The sequence below is a fragment of the Pezoporus occidentalis genome, unplaced genomic scaffold (genome assembly GCF_034315485.1).
Source record: "Pezoporus occidentalis ecotype Australia unplaced genomic scaffold, CSIRO_AGI_Poc_V1 ctg10, whole genome shotgun sequence".
Classification (NCBI taxonomy): Eukaryota; Metazoa; Chordata; class Aves; order Psittaciformes; family Psittacidae; genus Pezoporus; species Pezoporus occidentalis.
In genome coordinates, this window is record NW_026912779.1 from 7,602,516 (window position 1) to 7,621,438 (window position 18,923).

Below are 18,923 nucleotides of genomic sequence, written 5' to 3' on the forward strand. Positions count from 1 at the left end.
TACTTTGGTATTGTTGTATGGTTTTATGTAACTGGATGTCTGAGGTTTATTTCAAAAATGAAGATACTTTAAAGCGTACTAGACTTTAAAATCTGCCTGTTTTGGCAGTGATTGGGGCTGAGTTGATGTTACAATGATACTAGGTTGGGGCCATCCTTCTTGAGCGGACCAGTAGAGCAGATTCATGCCCTTTATGGGGGCTCCCTCTAGTGAGCTGTTCTGGAAGACCTTTTTCCTCCCAGTTCTGAAGAACTTGGACATGTTCTTTCCAAGCAGTTTTTGGTTACTAAATCTCATGTGCTTTTCTGCACATGTGTAAGCTGTAAAGGGCCTTTTCCTTTGGTGTGAGATAGGAGTTGTAAGTAAAGCTGAGGGACAGGACTGCCTATTTGGTGTTAAGGCATCAGCTGAACAACTTTTAAAGATGTGGCTCTGTGGACTCACAGACGTTGGGAGCATGGTTAAAGGCCTGATGGGTGTCTCATAGGAGGAAAAGCTCAAGGAAGTTGGGTTGTATAGACACGGATGGAAGATGATGGCATGGATATGTGGGGAAAAATGGTGATGGGACATAAATTTTCAACTGCTCATGGTGAAGATTTTGAGCTCTTTATATATTCCTGAGGCTGGGGCAGAGAGGGAAAGAGGAGGACGTAGATCAATTGATGTCTCCACTGTTGTGTCTCTTTAAAAACAGGTTACACACCAGATTTTTGAGGAATGATGTAACAGGATGAACTCTCTCATGTGTGAGTGCAAAGATGATTTAGTGACCACTGACTTTGCTTTGATAGGACCTACAATAAACTTGTTAGCAGTACCAAAGCTAATTGTCTTTTTTTGCCTTTTTTCTGTATTGGCTATTTTGCAGTGTATTGCTACATTTGCCTGGCAGATGTTGTTTCTTGATATTCTGTCCCTACCCCTGGTCAAAATCACCCCAGAGAAGGGATGGGTAAGACCTGGATGGAAGGTGCTAAGTAGGCAGAGGAGAAAAGTTTGCGAATTCTTTAGGTCAGAGAAATGTGAGAAAGGCTGATAAAGCACTTTGTGGAAAAAATTCCAAGCCTTTAAGACTTACAAATTGCTTTGTTGGGTGTTCTGTATCAGTTTTGACTTTGTTAGGAAATGCTGTCTGCCAGCCCCAGAGATTGAACAGATGGCGAAAGAAAAGCAGTTGTCTCTTCCACAACTATTTGTATGATATTGGGATTACTTTTGTAATTATTGGCATATTAGTACTCTTGTTGAGTGTCTTTATGAACAAGCCTTGGCTCTCCATGGCTTCCATCAGCATCTAGCATTCTTCTGTAACAACCAGAATGAAATAAAGTGCACGTACAACTCCTCTGTTAAATCAGACTTTTATTGGAAGAAATCAGGGTAATCTATCAAAGGTGTACAAGGCAGCACATGTTTTTACTGCTGTATTGTATTAAAGGCAGCAGTCGTCAGGAGTCTTCCTAGAACAGGTAAGGGACTTGCTGGAGAGGACATGGTAGATCATATAGGAGTATTGTAGGGTGTTTTTGTGTAGTTTGTTTTTGTTTTCTCCTTAGGCAGTGAATTTATTGATGCCTTTCTGTGGGAAAGGAGTCTCGGAAGAACCACACTCAAATATATTCAGTACTTGCAAAGAGTGAGAAGTAGAGGAAAAACGGTGATGGCTGTGGAGAATAGAAAATCATGAGGTAGTGTTGATGTGGCTCCCTACAAAAAGTGTTAGATGACTTAGAGGCCTGTAAGAAAACTAGAGAGGGATTTTTAACAAGGACATGTAGGGGTAGGACAAGGCGAAATGGTTTTAAATTGAAAGAAGGGGGGTTTAAATTAGATACTGGGGAGAAATTCTTCCCTGTGAGGGTGATGAGGCTGTGGCAGAGGTTGCCCGGAGAAGATGTGTCTGCCCCATTCCTGGCAGTGTCCAGGGCCAGGTTGGATGGGGCTTGGAGCAACCTGGTCTAGTGGAAGGTGTCCCTGCCTGTGGCAGGGGCGGGTGGGGGGACTGGAACTAGATGATCTTTAAGATGCCTTCCAACTCAAACAACTTTATTGACCTTGCTGGTGAACTGACTGAGGGACATCTCTGCTTTCCCTCTGAATTTGAAAGTAGTGATAATGAGAATTAGCTTTTTTTATTAGTATCTGTTGTCTTCATGGCTCTTCCTGGTTGATTTCATTTGTTTTTGTATCCAACTGGCACAAATACTGTAATATCCAAACTGTACTTTCTATTTAAAAGTAACTGGTTTTACTGTGGAGAATTTGGTGTGTTTTGATTTGATGTAACTAGTGTTGCAGTAACTTGGGTGGGAAGTGGAGGGGGAGGATGATCGGATGTACTTTATATTTGGCAGAGTTCCACTGTGATGCTCGCTGGGGAGAGATGGGGAAAGCAACTGTCCTACTTGCAGGCAGAATGCAGTTAGAGCAGATAGTAAATCAGACTGTAAATTGGTCACAGAGGCTGATTTGTATTTTAATACAACTCAGCAGCTAACTGCAGTGGGTATCGTCTGTTGACAAATAGATGAACAGTATAACTTTTAGGTTAAGAGTGACACAAGGTTCTTATGATAATGAGAACTTGGTACCTTTCCACAGAACTGCTCTTTGCTTTAAGACATGGAGGGCCATCTGGTGGCAATGGGATACTTGCTTTCAGAGCCAAGTAGAGGAGTTAAACCCCTGAATACACACACTTGAATACAAAACTACCTTTATGCTAATCTCACAGTGACAACATCTGTCTTGCTGGAGGTGGCATGGTTTTTGCATGAGGCATGTGATAGCTAATCTACAGTAGAACGGAGTGAGGCTGGTTATTTTGGAGTGGTTGAGATAAATGATGATTTTTTGATAGCAGTCATTGGTGCTGAAGTCAGAAGAGCAAGATCCAAAATAAATGTTCTTATTTCTACTTATGGGTGCTTATGATGCTAACAGATTTGAGCACGTGTACTAAAATAGGTGGAGATTGATTAAAGTAAAGGTTGATGTAAAAACTGAAGAGCCACGTTTCTTTGTACTGTTTCTACCTTCTCACTGTATTTTCCCTTGAGGTGTTTTTTTTTTTTTTACTTGGAAATAGATTTTATTTTCTCAAGATTGGAACTGTTTCCCACTTAAACTGTCACTTTAGCAATTTAGTTTTATTTCTGGCCAGTATATGAACTTGAGCCTCTTGAGTCATTTGGTTTCTGTCAGAAAAAATGAATTTCAAAACATAACCTAAAATGCAGTGAAGCAATTTTTCTTTCTCTCATTAGTACTTTAAGTGGAGATCTCACAATGCATGACTAGGTCAAGCTTTTGGCCAGTATGTGTTTGAGGTAATCAAACTGTTACGTATGTTGAGTATGATGGAAATGAATTGGTGATGCAAAAATTAAGAGTTCACTGGAATAAGGGACCTATTGTTCAGTAATCTTTTGACAGCTGATTTATGTTGTGTCTTCTTCTCTCTCACACCCTTTTTTGACCTGGTCTAATCGATTTGTTTAAGGTGGCAAAGCTCCAAGTGTCAAACGTGCTGGTGTTTTCATTCAGGCTTTTCTTCTCTGCACTACCTGCTGCCAGGGCTGTTGACAAGTGGGGTTCCTGCGTGGTGTTATGTGTTTGGAATAATTCTGTGTTGGATGAATGGCTGCTTCAGTAGCAGGGTTATCTTAACTAATTCCAAAGGACAGTATCGGATCTAGCTTCAAAAAATGTGTACGTACATTCAGTTTTTTAATCTAATAGTATGTTGGTAAGGAATCGGTGCTTGTATTTGGAAACAAATGCAAGGCGTGTGGTTTTTTTGGGGGGGGAAATGCTAGGATCTTTGTGGGTTACCGGTGCCCTCTCGAGGCGAAACGGGAGGATGCTGCAGTCTGACAGACACAGTATAACGGCAATTGCTGAGATCTGCTCTGGACTTGTAAACAGCGATCTCTGAACCACGTTTATAATCTGTGTTTGATGCTTTCTTGGTTTGTAGGTGAAACCGCCAAAGAAGATCTGCAAGGGAAAAAAAGTCTGAGTGAGAAAGTTTCTCTCTACAGAGGTGACATTACACTGCTTGAGGTCGATGCCATCGTTAATGCTGGTAGGTGGTTAAATGTTTTGGATTATGTCATGAATGTCTTTCATAATGCCACGTTGCAAGTTTGAACTTTTCAAAGTTGCATAAAATTGGTATGTTCTATGGAAATTGGTTGAAAACTGGGGGTTTTAGCCTCATTTCTCTATGTTGTGTATCTGCTCATCCTGTGCACCTTTTGTGACAAGGATTGCTGGGAAACTTTAATAGCATGGAAAGGAAAAAATAATGATCTATGCATCTCTTGACTTAAGTAGCTGAGACTTCACACTTGATGTTGTAGAAGGCTGAATTTGGTTATTACTGCAGTACATTCTGGTGTGTTTTTATAAATCAAGCCATTTGTGGGCTAGGTAATATTAAAACCTTAACAATTAGGTGATAGGAAAACTGAATTTATGTGGTTTGAATATTTGCTGTCTTGTAGGGAGATCATATTTGTCCTACAGAGTTCTGAATGTTTTGGTACCTCTTCTTGCATAGTGGCTTTGTCTCCATGAATGCAACATAAAAAACTGTGCGTAGCATCTCATGACAAAAAGCAGGGGGTGGTGGTGGTGGTGTGACTCTGCAATTAGCTTGTGTTTGCATGAGGTTATAATCTAATTGGTCTGGTTGGGAAAGACTATGGGAAGCTTTACTCTTACACATACGTTCAGCCAAATCTTGCATGTACTCCCCACCCCAAAAAGAATACAGCCTGTGTGTCTTGAGAATGGAAGTTTTTTCCTCCTTAGTATTTTGCTGGCATTGTCCTTAGCTCTTAGGAGCATGGATTTGTTTTCAAGAGTTTTTGTGTTATTAATTTATTGCAAGGAAACATACTGCAGTTATCTTCTTTGTGTTGGCCAAAATTGGTATGCTTGTGTGGAGCTACTTGGCTCATTTCCATAAAGAGTAGAGAAATGTTGGCTTGTACAGTGTGGAAGTTAGTAAACAGATTCTCTTGGATTGCTTGATGTTGTTCTCTCTGCATGGCTCCCTAACTTTACAGTGGAGACAAGCTAGTGTGTTTTGTGAAGTATAGGTAGAAATCTCAAAATGCATTTGTGCACTCCAGCAAGTAATGAGGGTGATATTTCCATGCAAAGGTTTTTAATCTTATAGTTAACCGAGGCACACGGGTCTTTCTAAATTACAGACAAAACAACATGTTAACATGACCCTCTCCTCGCTGGGATAGTGAGGCCTCTGAAGCTTTAATCCTTTAATTTCCCTCCTCTGTATTCTGTCAAGATGACATTCCCAATAGTGCTTTCACTGACTTCCTTACTTTATCACTTTACAGTAACTCATTATTGGCATACTTCTCTCAATTTCTGTCTAGATTCTTGGTTCATATGCCTGCCCTGAAATACAGCCCAGAACTAGTTGCAGATTAGCTCTAGAGCAGAAATACTTTGATTTTTTTTTTCTTTTTTTTTTTTCCTTCTTGATTTAGAGGGGCTTTCTCCCATTCTCTTGAAATGTCCAGAAACATATCCCAGCCTGCCAATGACCTTTATCTACCTTTGGCAAAAAGGAAGAAGTTATTTCTACTGATGTCTTCCCTAAGTAGACTAAAGAGAAGTTGGATCTGGGCTGAATGAGAGATGCAGATTAGATGTTGGTAGAACTACTCATTGGAAGGGACAGTGATGCTTCACTGAATTGGGCTGATAAATAGCAGCAGTCCTAGGTCAGGGCATTGGGTATGGGAGGCTTTTTGAGATTCTTCTATCCCTCTTCTGTAATCTTTTATATTTCCTAAAGCGCATAAAACATTAACTATTATGAGTTGTTAATATCCTTAGATAAAAATGCTAACCTTTAGTTACCTTTAAAAATGAAATGTGTTTTGTATGTCAGTGCAGTAATTAAAGTGTAAGCCTTTGATTTGCTCATAGTTTCAGTGTTTTTCTTTTGAAGTTAAACCTTCTAGACATATTGAGGGATAGCTGGAAAGCTGAATGAGGAGGAGGAGGATATTTTGGTTCAAGTTCCATATTATCCAAAAAACTCGAGTTGCTGCACTGAGACACTGAGGTTTTTTTTGACCAAAGTTTAAGTGAAGTTGTAGCATCTCTTGGATGGTGGTATCTCAAAACATGTTTGTGCACTCTGCTTTTGCAAAGAACTTTGTTTTTCCTTCTGTAACTAAAATTTATCCAAGCCTCAAGGAGAGAAAGCAAAAGCTAGTTGCAGTACTAGCTTCTGTGTGTAAGTTGAATAAAATGCAGCTCATCAAACATGGAATATGAGACAGACTTTTTAGAGGTAAATCTGTGCAAGTTCTTTTCATGCTTAAAGCCTTTTGGCTACCTTGAATGTTAACGACTGACCCTAACCAAGGGCTTGCAACTGGCAGGAGGAAGGAAGAGACCCTCTTGAGACTTCCTCTCTGAATTTAGGAATTCCATTAACTATCTCCTGTAATAAATAATTTAACATCGAGCAAGTCATAGCCAAGTTAAAGCCTCAGGAAGATGCTTAGTTTGAATGTTTTCATTTACGTTGACTTATGTAAACAAAAACATGCTATAAATAAAGGGAATAGTATAGCAAATTCTGGGGCTGTGGAAGGGTTCCAGGTGATTCAGATTGTCTCCAGATTTGGATACAAATATATTGGCAGTTATATTTTTGAGTGCCTGCCTGAGGGGTAAGCAAGACATCAGTGGATTTACTTGATTACACAGGGTGTGAGACTGTGTGGTAACTTGCCTGTGGCACTGACTTTTACTGTCATGTCCTCTTTGGGCATCTAGATAAACAGTGTGACTCTTCAGAGTATGGCCCAATTTATTTCTGAGCTGTACTATACAAACACTTCTGCTAAATTTAGTAGCTTGCCTTATGCTCTGAATTCTGTTTCCTATTAAATTTCTCATATGCAAGTGCGACAGTTAAATTGATCACTGAATTTCTTTTGTTGGGCTAACAAAGGTGTTAATGGTGATCTTAGGTAGCTAAATGCCAAGGTATCACTGCTGAGCCCTGATACAAAAAGTTCCCCTTTTTCCCTGGGTTGTAATAGGCAAACTGAATGTTACTTTCCAAAAATGTCTTACAAGTACTTTATGCTAGAAGAGGACAACTATGGAAACGGTGGAAATAAAAAAATTCTTTGGTTGCTGTCTAAACCACCATGTCAAAACAGGCACTGTGCAATCACGTGTGATCAGAATGTGGATCTATTTTTCTGGCTTCTGAAGAGAGTGAGAGTTAACCTGTGATGCAGTGTGATGGAGCAGGTAGCACCAAAAAGGGAGCTGATGTGCCATTTTGCTGAAATCTGTGTCCATTATCTGTCCCTGTAAATCTGTTACCCTTACATAATGCTTCCCTAAAACCTCCTTGCTACTGACTGCATTGCAAACTGTTATTAGTTTAACTTGGTATCTTGCCTAAGGTGTCCTGTTTGGATTTTTTTCTTCTCCCCATTTTTGTTTAAGGATTCAGGTAAAATTTGTATAAAAATTTCTGCTTTTACTCCTATTTTCTTTCTATTGGTGTTATACTCTAAGAACGTGAACAGGCTCTCCTTGAGGCATGTACTTCATAAATCGATGATAACTGGCCTTTTGAACAGATTAAATATTCCTGGATGTCACATCATTCTGATGCCAAAAGTGCTTCAAGCACCTGGAAGCCAGATAACCACTATTAGCCTACTTCTATGCAACTCCTAGGAACTGAGCTTGGGGGGGTGTGTTTAGGAGAGGGAGATGGGGCTATTTGATCCATCTGCACCTTTCAACTCTTTAAACACAAGTTGTATTTATAGTGCAGGCATTTCCTGATAGAAGGCATTTCTGTGCAGCAAATGGGCTATGTGAGGAAAACTAGTTTCAGATAATGCTGGACATAATACTGGAATGCTAAAGCCACAATCTGTAATATCCATCCTACTGCTTTGCCTGCTCCCTCTACCTTAACATTGCTGAATTGTTTTCTCCAAGGTATGATGTGGTTTAGGGAGTGGGTCTTTCTGCTGGTGGTTAATGTAGCAGCAGTCCAGAGTCAGTCATGTATGTCCCAAGTTGTGACTCAAAAACAATTAATTCCCTTTGAGTATGGTTGTCTGCTGCCTCTGCTGTTTTAAATCTGGGCAGTATGACATGATGGTCTCATGGCTTGGTGGGGCTGATGTATTAACACTGGTCCTGACTGAAGGTTTCAGGGCCTAGTTGAAAACAGCATTAGTCCGTCATTCATGGAGTTCATTCTGCTTGCTTTTAGGCTTCTTCAGGTATGTTTTCTTCATACATTTGTGAATCCCAAATAACAGGAGTAAACAGTAAAAGTCACAGCAAGGTTTGAAAATTAAATTGTGCAATCCTTACAGCAACAGCTAAGCTAAATGCCTCTGCATTTTTAATAAATATAGGAGGGAAATGTTACTTACATCATATGCAGCAGCTTTTAAACCTGAAATAGATCAAGGAGTCGCATTTTCAGAGTTGGTGAGATGTAGGTCTGTATATCTGGTATACCTTAAGCAGCAGTTCATCACTACTGACCTTGGGTATTCATTCATTTCTCTGTTAGTAAATCTTACTGGCTCAGTTCTAAGTTAAAGAATGTACTAATGTGTTGTGAGTGAGTTTTTACTAGGAGCAAGATCGAGGGGAAGTGATTATGTGGGGAGAACAAAAGATTATCCTTATTTTTATTTGATCGGGGAGAGTAGGATGGCTTGCAGAACACAAGAAGTCTTATTTCTTCTTAGCTTTGAAAAATACTGGATATCAGTACAGGAGTATTGTACTGATACCGGAAACCCTTAATCCACAGGAAAAAGGAAGGTGATCAGTTTTATCCAAGTAGGTGTTTCCAGTAGTGACCTCTAGTGTTGCTTCTAAATTAGCAATCAGATGATTTCTACAGTTACAGCAACTAGGCGGCTCTACTTAAACTGCACTGGGGTGCTGGAATAATCTCTGATCCTCCCAGATTCAGGGAGAGACTCACTTTCTAAAGGGAATATTTTTTTCTATATGGGAAAACAAGTGAAGTAAGGTCTTACTCTGATAAATAGTGAAAAGAGCTGGTGAAGAAAATAAGTCAACAATTTATGACCCTTTTTTACTAACCTCTGATGCTGGAATTCAGTGATTGAACCACCTACTGTTGCAGAAGAGGTTTCCTTCATGGGAACCCGTCCACACATCTGCAGTGAGTCACCTCAGCTGGTGATGCCGGTTTGGCAGACACCGGCTGCACAGGTTTCTTACATTCCTTGGCATGTTCCAGCTGAGCAACAGTACAGAGGGGATGATTATCTTGGTTTCCTTCAGAGGCAAGGGTGTTTGCAGGGAGTGAATTACAGCTGAGTCTTTAACACATTTGTAAGAGTTTGTCCTACTGTACCTCCCTGTCCCAGTGCAGGAGCTGTATTGAACTGAGAAATGTTTGGTTTTAAATATGTCCTGTTTACTTTGCTTGCTGCAGGGCTGGTTTTAAATGGAGTCTCTACATGATTCAACTTAGAGGATGAAATAGCTCTTTTCATATTAAATCTTAACTTTCCCTGATGAAATGCACCTTTCTTGCCCCAGGCTTCTGACTTTACAACTGTGTTTAAGTATTTTAGTGTAACAGCAATCTCATTCTCCTGTTTTCTTAACTGGAGATAGCAGCAGATGTTCTTGTGGACTCTTCTTTTCCTGGCCTTGACCTTGAAGTACAATCTGTTTAATTTCATGACACATCCCATTTCTCTCAAGTCCAAAATTACACATCAAGGTAGAAGTACTATGTATTGAAACTGGGAACTGAATATTTTATCAGTGAATTATGCTTAAACAAGTGTGTAAGTATAGATAGTGGCTGAACTATGCCTTTCCACATAAACAGCTTGTTAATGTGCAATCAGTCACTGCAGTTGCCTTGAACTTGGTGCTTAATGAACAGGTGGGGAAAAAGGATGGATTCTAATCTGGAACAGATCTGACACCAGGCAATTTCACTGATTGCTAATCCATTTCATTTGGCAACTTAATTTATCACACAAAACTTTCATCTTGTAGCTTCTGAAGTAGAAATTACTTCAGAAGTGGCCTGCCTAAATGTTATGAAGGTGTTTGAATCAGTCGCTGGGCCTGAACTAGTGTATACATAGTCTCTCCCTTTCTGTTTTACAGTGACCAGTAGGTCTTACTCTGTAGCTTACTTGAAATTGTTTGTTAGTTCTTTATTTCACTATAACAATAAGTACCTTAATTCAAGTGTTCCTACTATTGAAAGTGGAATCAACAAAAGGTACAATCTGCCCTTAAACTGCTTATAAGATTTTTGTGGGCGATGTTTGCATTTATTAACATTGATTTTTGTGGGGTTTTGTGTTTGTTTTCCCAACTGAACTAAACATAAATGGTTGCTTGTGCTGGGAGCTTCTTACTGAGTGATGTCCAGTAGCATGTTTTGTATGCATGTTTTAAATGTTTTATTTCCTGTGTACAGATACAACTTTTCAGTTTCTCTATTAATCTCTTGCATGGAGTCATCTGGCATCTGCCTATGTAACTTACACTGTTGTAATTTCCTCTAGGAATAGAACCAATAATGCTAACGAATTGTTGCTAATTTGGTTTTCATCTTTAGTGTGAGCAGACTGTGGTGTTAATCAAAGGTTCCTCAAGTTAATTTACAGTTGGTACAATTACACTTGTGCATAAAACCTCAGGCTAATTTATATGTAGTCCTCACTTACTCATCAGAAAAGTCAAAGTTAAGTTAGTTGAGGAAATGGGTCATTCTCAATCACAACATCTGTGAGTGAGCTTATTTCTGCTTTCTTTGGAAAATATTTTAAGTGTGGCTGGAGAATATAGGCATGGTTGAACTTCTGCTCTGCTTTTGGTCTGATTTCAGTGTAGTTCTTTAGTGTGATAATCATTTGGATGACAACTAAAAATCTGGGTAAAGTGACAGTGGTTAAGAGGATGAAAACAAAGAAGTACAGCTTCTCTGTACTAAATTAAACAGAGATGCTGTTTAATTTAGGTGGGTTACTTTAGCTGTTGTCTTGATCAAGCACCGTCTCCTCTAAGGATGTGGCAAAAGCTTAAGATTGAGAAGACTAATGCAGAATTATACAGCAGCAAGTATAGTCATAGTATACTTTGAAAATATCCCAGGTATAATTAGTGTAACTCAGAACTTAAGAACAGAGAAAGGGAGGGTTTGCAGTGCTGTGCCTGCATGTCAGGAATGAACTTTTTTCATAGGTATGGTGTGCTTTGGGAAAGGGGAATTTGGGGGCAAATGTTTTCACTATGCCAGTATATTCTACCAGTGTACTTGCAGCTGGGTTCTTCAGCTAACAGAGATGGATTCTTGGTGGGTCTGTGCCTCAGACACAGTCTTAGGTGTTACCCTGATGAATCACGTGTGGTGCCTGTGAGCAGAGAGTCTCAGGTGATGGAATGAAGACCTAAACCTTGCATGCCTACAAGGAAGGCTTTGCTGATCAGCCTGCCATATGGCTAGATATGTAAACAGATAGGCACTTCATGTTAATGATAATCAAGTAATGATTTCAAGTGGGATGTAAGTGTTCAAGGACTTACTGATAAGCCTATTAAAAAAAAAATTGGCAATAGAGAAGAAAATACATTTTTCCATTGGGACAGTGCACTCAAAAAGCTCCTAAAACAGATTGTAGACTCGGGCACCTGACCTGCAGCAAGCTGAGGTTCAGGGCAATGCTATTTGAATTTTCATGTTATTCCATGCTGGTACAGGATTCTGAGTAGAATGAGATGAGGGTGCAGGATACCTAGTATCTAAAATGGGTTGTCCAGAGTATCTGTGGCTGCCTCACCGCTGGCGATGTTCAAGGCTAGGTTGGACAGGGCTTTGAGCAACCTGATCTACTGGAAGTTGTCCCTGCCCATGGCAGGGGATTGGAACTAGATCATCTTAAGCTCCCTTCCAACCCAAACCATCCTGTGAGTCTATAAAATACCATGGTATGAAGTTAGATGGCCAGCTATCTCCTCTGACTGGGTTCAGCATAGTCTGTTAATCTTTTGAGAATCTTAACATAAAGTAGGCAAGGTAGACTTTCCAGTAGCCTAATCTAACCTGATGGCCTATAGTATGTGGATTTATTTAACAATCTGGTCTTCAGCGTTGATGCTCTCGGGTCAGTGTTTTACCTACACCAGTATGTTCTCCTTATTGCTTTGTACGTCTGTTGTTGAACTTATTTGTTGTCTCTTATTTCTGGGCTGCCTGGAGATAGTAATTGTCTATATAAACCTTGTGTTGTTGATAGCCTTTTCATTTAAAAACAAAACGGCAAACAAAGCAACAATCTTAGGAGCTTCATGAATGCTGAATAAAAAAAATCACTTTAACGGACTCTGGAGTAGAGAAAGAATGGGTGGGAGTAGAGGAAGCTATGTGTATAATTTGAGACTTGTCAGGTTTAGAAGTAACTCATGGTAGTGTTTGTGCTTTCACTTGATCACTTTGCTTCTCAGGTTTGTGTTTGGCCACTAGAATTTAACACATTTTATTTCTCTAAAACCAGGGGCGAGCAGGGCAGTTGGAGCTGTGTGGGCTCTACTGAGGATCTGGGTACTAACAGTGTTCAGTAATTAAGGGGAAGAGTAACAATGTGAAACGTCGTGCCTTTCACTGCATCGTCTTCTCTTTTAGCTTTATTATATCCTTCATGGTTTGAGGGGGTGGTAGCTTAAAATCATTGCTTCTGTTGGTAGAACTTTCCCTGTATTCTAGGACTGTAACGTAGCCTTTGCTCACAATCAAACTAGTGTTTATTGATCGTTAATGCCACAGTTACCCTGGACCTTTCTTGTGTGTCCTTTCTACAGAAAAATAGCAACGTAACAGGCAAACCCCCCGAAAAGCTGTTTCTGAAGTCTTTAACTTCCTGCGGTTGGGAAGTGCAAGGTGGTGTGGGATGCCATGAATGCTTTCTGACAGCAGGTGGCAATAGCGTCACTGTTATCGTGAAACCACTGTTTACTTATATGCCTTAATTTTCTTGGACATAAAATCAGTAATAACTTAAGCAGAGGAAAGAAAATGCATGTATTCTAGGGCTGCTTGTTGGATAGGCCATCGATACAGCTCGTACTTATTAAATGTCTACTCCATTTCATTATGTATGTCTAGTGTGTGTTTGAAACAGAACAGGAGACAGACATAGTTTGGAAGAACTGTGAGCATCTGTTTTACTTCACAGAGGAAAATATTTAGGAAGGACCTTGCTATCAGCCTGTCTCATCATACATTTGACAATGCGACTGTCATCTTGAGTGCACTGATGGAGCAGTGTGGTGTAAGAAACTACTCAAGGTCGTCTTGAACAATTATGCTTCGTTTCATAATATTAAATCCACTTTTAATCAGGACTTGTGAGGGATTATCTAAAGGATTGTGGGTTTTTTAAGCCGATAGTTGCAACAGTGTGTGTTCAGTCAAGATGGGCATGTAATATGGTGGGTTTTTTCAAGCTTTCGCATATAAAAAAAGCCCCAAACCAGTCAAGCTTCTAGTAATTGCAACGTGTTAAGACACAAAAGAGAAGACTTCTTTGAAGTCTCCTCTCTCTGCAATACCTACAAAATCTTGGCGGCGGGTGGTCAGCGGTAGGCTGAGGTTATTCATGTTGTGTTAAAGTTGCCCCCTCTCAGTTCTCTGTCTGGGGGTATGTTTGCTCTTTCCTGTCTTTGTTGTAACTATAAACGCATTGGGGTGGACTAGGTTGTTCTGGGTTGGTACAGGTATTGGCTCAACATGATCTCAGTCAATGTAATACAGTCAGGTTAACGTGGGAATTAGTATTTTGTATTATATATAGATAGTGTTAGAATTGTATGTGTGACATAATCCTGTTAAATATACGTAGTTAAGTATTGACTAAGGGAAGGTCTACTTTGGGAGCAAGTAAGCTTCAGGTTTATCTCCTCTAACTAGGAGACACTGAAAGCCAGGATACTTACTCACCAGGGTGGTAATGAGAGTTGATGTTCAAAAATGCTGTTGTGTAGCAGCCTGGCTAACCCTGTCTGTCTCCTCTTCCTTCTCCTTTGGCAGGAGGCACTGCTTTTGCTTAATCTCTTTGGTATTGAGTAGAAGATAAGTGTCTTCCACCCTTTATTATAATTTCTGATTTGTCTACACTGTTGCCATTTGGTGCAGATCTTGGGGAAGCTTTTCAGAAATGTTCGTAATTTGAAAAAGTTTCAATTACTTGTTACATAAATAATTATGGTCTGTGAAATGCAGTTCGAATTTTGGTTTGACCTATGGTTGTTTAAAAACTGACTTTTCTGACAAAAGGAAAACATTTCTACAACAAATCCAGAAGTTGCTTTCTTTATGAATTTGGAATGTATCTTCCTTAAAAATTGATATTAAAGATGTGGTTTGGATTTAAAAATCTGGGCTCCAAAACTCTTTGTGTGACCTGCTGTCACAGTCATAAAAACTGGTAATGGCAGCTAACTACACATCAAAGCAGAGTGGAGGCTTGCGAAAGCAGGATTTGCTTGTTAATCCCATCACAATGGCAAGTGTTGTTTGCATCATGTGCAAGTAATAGACACTTGAATGTTTATATGCCGTTGTTCAGAGTGGTTTCTGAAACATGCTGTGTTGTTTGCATGTATGTGGGAATTGTTTTTAATTATAGCACTGAAGATGCTGCAGAGCCCTGTGCTTTCTGCACACCAATGGGGCGATGAGCTGCTCACATACGTCTCTGACTCACTCGGAGATGACAAGAGCATTCAGGGTTCATTTTAGTATCTACTTCTTGGATTGTCACTTGCACAACATGCTCATATGGCCAAGAGGGGACATGGGTGGTACTACTCTTTCCTCCTTAGGGGCACCCTGTCCCAAACACTGACCTCCTGACTGCAGAGGAGCTATTCGGAGCTTTGCAACTTCTGCCCTGAGAAGAGATGACTTGGCTCTTGGAGGAGCTATGTTGTAATGGCCCTTGCTCTCAGATTGCTTCAGCAGTGATGCCTTGAAGCCTCAAGCTTTTATTGCCTTTTGTGTTTGAGTAGTTGAAATCTGTGGAAAAACACTGATTCAGAAAACTTTAGGCCTACCGCTACTTCTCTCTTTTGTCACTTGCACGTCTACTCTGCAGTAAGTTTCATCTGGTGTACAACATGAATCACTTAATTAGGTCTGTAGCTTTATAGCACCTTAGTTTTATGTTTTAAAGTTGGTTTCTGTAGAGTAATAAATAAAAATAGTTAATATCAACATGCCTGGTTGTAGGCTGTCTCAAAAAGATGGTTCTGACAGCTGTATTTGATTTGTATTTAAAATGTTTTGCATTGCAAATCCATGCTAGAAATGCTTTTAAATTTAAAGTGTGAACCATATTGCTTTTTCAGGAGAAGTGTACTCTTGTGTCATGTGAAATAACTTTATTTAAGAAAGAGATGGTATTGCTTTCAACTCCATCAAACCAGGTTATAGAGGAATGTAAGTCTTCCCAGTGACTTGACATGCTAGATAATATCAACTGGCAACCCATTTCCCTTACATTGCTAAGAGTTTGTGTTGTATAGCCAATTTTAGAGAAACTCTGTAGGTTTCATCCTGTTAGTTTTAGTCCACCCTAAGTGATTACATTGAGTTGTGTGGTCCAAGTTGCTATTTGAGTAGTTCTGAATTTCTGCACATCTGAATCCTGATATTATTCCTTCTGAAATTAAAATCCAATCTTATAATGATGTCCAGAACAGTGGACACACACACACCCCACACCCCCCTGGTGCATTTTACCTGCAGTGTTCACTAATCTATATTGGGAAAAGTTACAGAGAATTTATGCACAACCTTTTATTTCAGAGATTCTGCAACAATTTTCACTTAAGGTTGGCCATTACTTTAACAAACACTGAAACAACTGAATCTGCCCTGGAGGAAGGGTGGACTAGGACAAATACAGCAGTTTTTAGTTGTCCTTTGATTCCTTGGATGAAGGCATCTCCAAGTGCTGTAGGGCAGATGATTTTTGCCTTGTGTTACAGCAGAGCTTTGCCTATAAGCAGTTCTAACCTTGGCCATGACCCAGCTAATTACAGTTTCTTTTCATTTGGTTTGGTTTGTTTTTCCACTACTAGATGACAAACCCAGCATTTCAGAGAGCTGAGTGATCAATGTTAGGGCTGCTTTAAGACAAAGTGATGTACCTGCTTTACATCTCCTTTTAGATGAAATTGAACCTGCTTAAGAGGTCCAAACTTGGGTTTTTGGTACTGTTTAGAGCTGAAAGGCTCCTGAGGTCAGAAGTTGACAGTTTCAGAGGCTGCAGCTCTGGTTCAGACTATTCCTCAACACCAGTAATAGATCAGATTAAAATAAAACCTGTTCCTTAATTTCAAAGTGAATCCCCTGGCAGCACACGGGTGTTCTCAGGTGGGAGTATTTCTCTCTATTGTATATTCAGAGACACAGTGGAAGGTTTTGGTTCTCTACTTCTTTCTTAATGCCCATGTCCTGGGGTTAAATTTCATCTGGTTTTTCTTCCTTCATGCTGGCATCATCAGACTCAAAAAAGGATTTGAGTTATCAAGTATAGCTGAGCAATATTTCTGCTCACATCCCCTAGTGCTAGCACCCAGCAGAGCAGCTAGTGTTGACTGTAGCTTCCCTTTCTACCCTCTGCACCCTTATCCTTCTCAGGGAGTAGGATGTGAGAGGAGAAGGATACACAGTGTTGCCCTTTCTCCTTAGGAAGTCCCCTATAAACTCTAATCTGATGTACTTATAAGTACAATTGGGTGTTTCAAATCACAACCTTCTACCTTTGATTTCAGCAGCCATGAACACCAGAAGTCAGGGAAGCTGTACTGATGTGTTTAAAACCACTTCTTATTTGGGCCAGTGCTAAATCATCCTGGAAAGCTGAGTTTTGTTCTTGTTTCTTGTCGGCCTCTTTTAGAGATCCGAGGCTGTTGTGCTTTGCCTGGGGGTGAGTGAGATGGATGGCTCCTCCTTGCCTTTGCTATAGACACCATGCCTCGGGAGTCTCCCCTGAGCACTGCTGGAGTCACTTCGTATTTTGTAATCCCCTGCTGACAATTAAGTCAATTTGCTGGTGCAGGCATGATGGAGCTAAGCTAGGACATGTTCCCTTTTCAGCCAAGATAGGGAGTGAAAAGCTTTTTCTTCTGCTTTGATCAAATAGAAAACTGAAGCATATCGTTACCTGTTCTTGCCTTGGAATGTGGATCAGGTTTATCAGTGGCATTGCTACCCTTATTGGACTTCTTACTTAGGAATTTATTTTCCTTTTGTTTAAGGGAGGAGGCATCAAGGCAAACATGCACTGAGTTTGGTGCAGTAGTTGATAAAGCATCACAGTAGGAAAGGACCAGCTGTGAGCTGTGGAGCCTGGAGCTCTCTCTAATGACCTGCTTATGGGAGTGGGGAGGCAACATGGCCTTGAGCTCCAGGCCTTTAGGAAAACATAAGGCACTTTGAATCTGTGCAGTTTGGGCAGTCTCTTGCTGTGCATGGCCTCTAACTGGATCCTGGGATTATTCTTTATATTTCCGTGGCCAAATGCAGTCTTTCTAGGTGATGTTTATGCCCTTTTAGCATAATACTTTCCATTCTCAGTGCCTATACTGCAATATGTAATATATGTGTATATTTGCACTCTCTGTATTTTTATTATTTTTAAATTTAGCTGCACTTTTAAGTGTTTCCTCCAGACTAGCAAAGTAAATAGTCTGCACCGTGAACAGGCTGCTTGGCATTGTACAAATACTGAAGATAAATCCTATATAATTAGAGAGACTCGGGAGTTTTAAGTTATGATTCTGAATTCTGTTCCCTTGCAATATACCTCTTGTGAGTGCATGTAATGAATCTGTGAATTAGGTAAGAAAGGAAGTGTATATATAGCTGCAAGCAAAATTGGTTGCTGAACAGCCCCAGGCTTTTAACTCAACTTTTATACCAACTGGTTCAGGTATCTCCCAGTGGGCTAATTCATAGCAAGATAGAGGTAAAGGTATTAATTCACCTTCAGTGGTGTGCATATGACAGTACTGATTTTGTATTACAATGGTTTCGTTCAATGAAATAATCTTTTAATCTTCTCAATGCTTTTTATTTCCTATAGAATACCATAATTGAATTTCTTTCCATGTACGTGTATCCATGTGTGAAGAGAGCTGATGGAAGAAGGAATGGAAAGAAAGATGTGGTTTGAAGAGACTGTTTATTTGTATATGTTTTTTTTTTTTTTGTATACTGATACATCTAGTGGCTGACTTCTGAAATCCTCACTGGGAGAAGCTAATATTAATAGCTGTAGGATTTCCATTCTCAAGTTATGTGAACTATTTCATCTGAAGCATCACAAATCTGAATCTGGTACTTCCAAAGCACCTTTCTTCCCCTTTGTCTGAAACGTTTGGTTTTTGGAGTGCAGGGGAGACTCTTTGGTACTAACATGTTATTCTTCTGAACCTTAATACCTGCATCATATCCAATGGCTTGCAAATTATATGAAAATACTGATTTTAAATAAGGCAGTAGGCTCTGGATAGATTTAAGCCTTGAACCTGAAAAAAGCTGCACAAGTTCTTAAATTCTAGTGTAGGCATAGTCACGTTCACTTTGGTAGAATTGTTCACACATAATTAAAGGACACATACAAGTCTTGAAAAATGATGTGTTAAAGGGCTATTTCTCATAGAAGCTTTCTTTTTTTTCTCCCCCCCCGTGGTATTTAATAAAAAGGTACTAAGTTTTTTTCCCTTTAAAAGCTGCTCTCTAATCACTGTAGTTCATTACTTCAACTTCAAAGTGTAGCCTGTACAGAGAGGCAATGAGGTGTATC

The 18,923-nt window shown here is 39.8% G+C and overlaps 1 protein-coding gene across 6 annotated transcripts in view; it reads left to right on the plus strand.

Annotated features, from left to right (window-relative positions):
* MACROD2 (mono-ADP ribosylhydrolase 2) overlaps positions 1-18,923 on the plus strand; it is an 895,555-nt gene that overhangs the window by 18,068 nt on the left and 858,564 nt on the right. For all 6 annotated transcript variants that reach the window (XM_062610811.1, XM_062610792.1, XM_062610793.1 and 3 more), the window contains exon 3: positions 3,983-4,090. In XM_062610811.1, the coding sequence (XP_062466795.1) occupies positions 3,983-4,090 (108 nt within the window). The remainder of the gene's footprint in view (positions 1-3,982; positions 4,091-18,923) is intronic.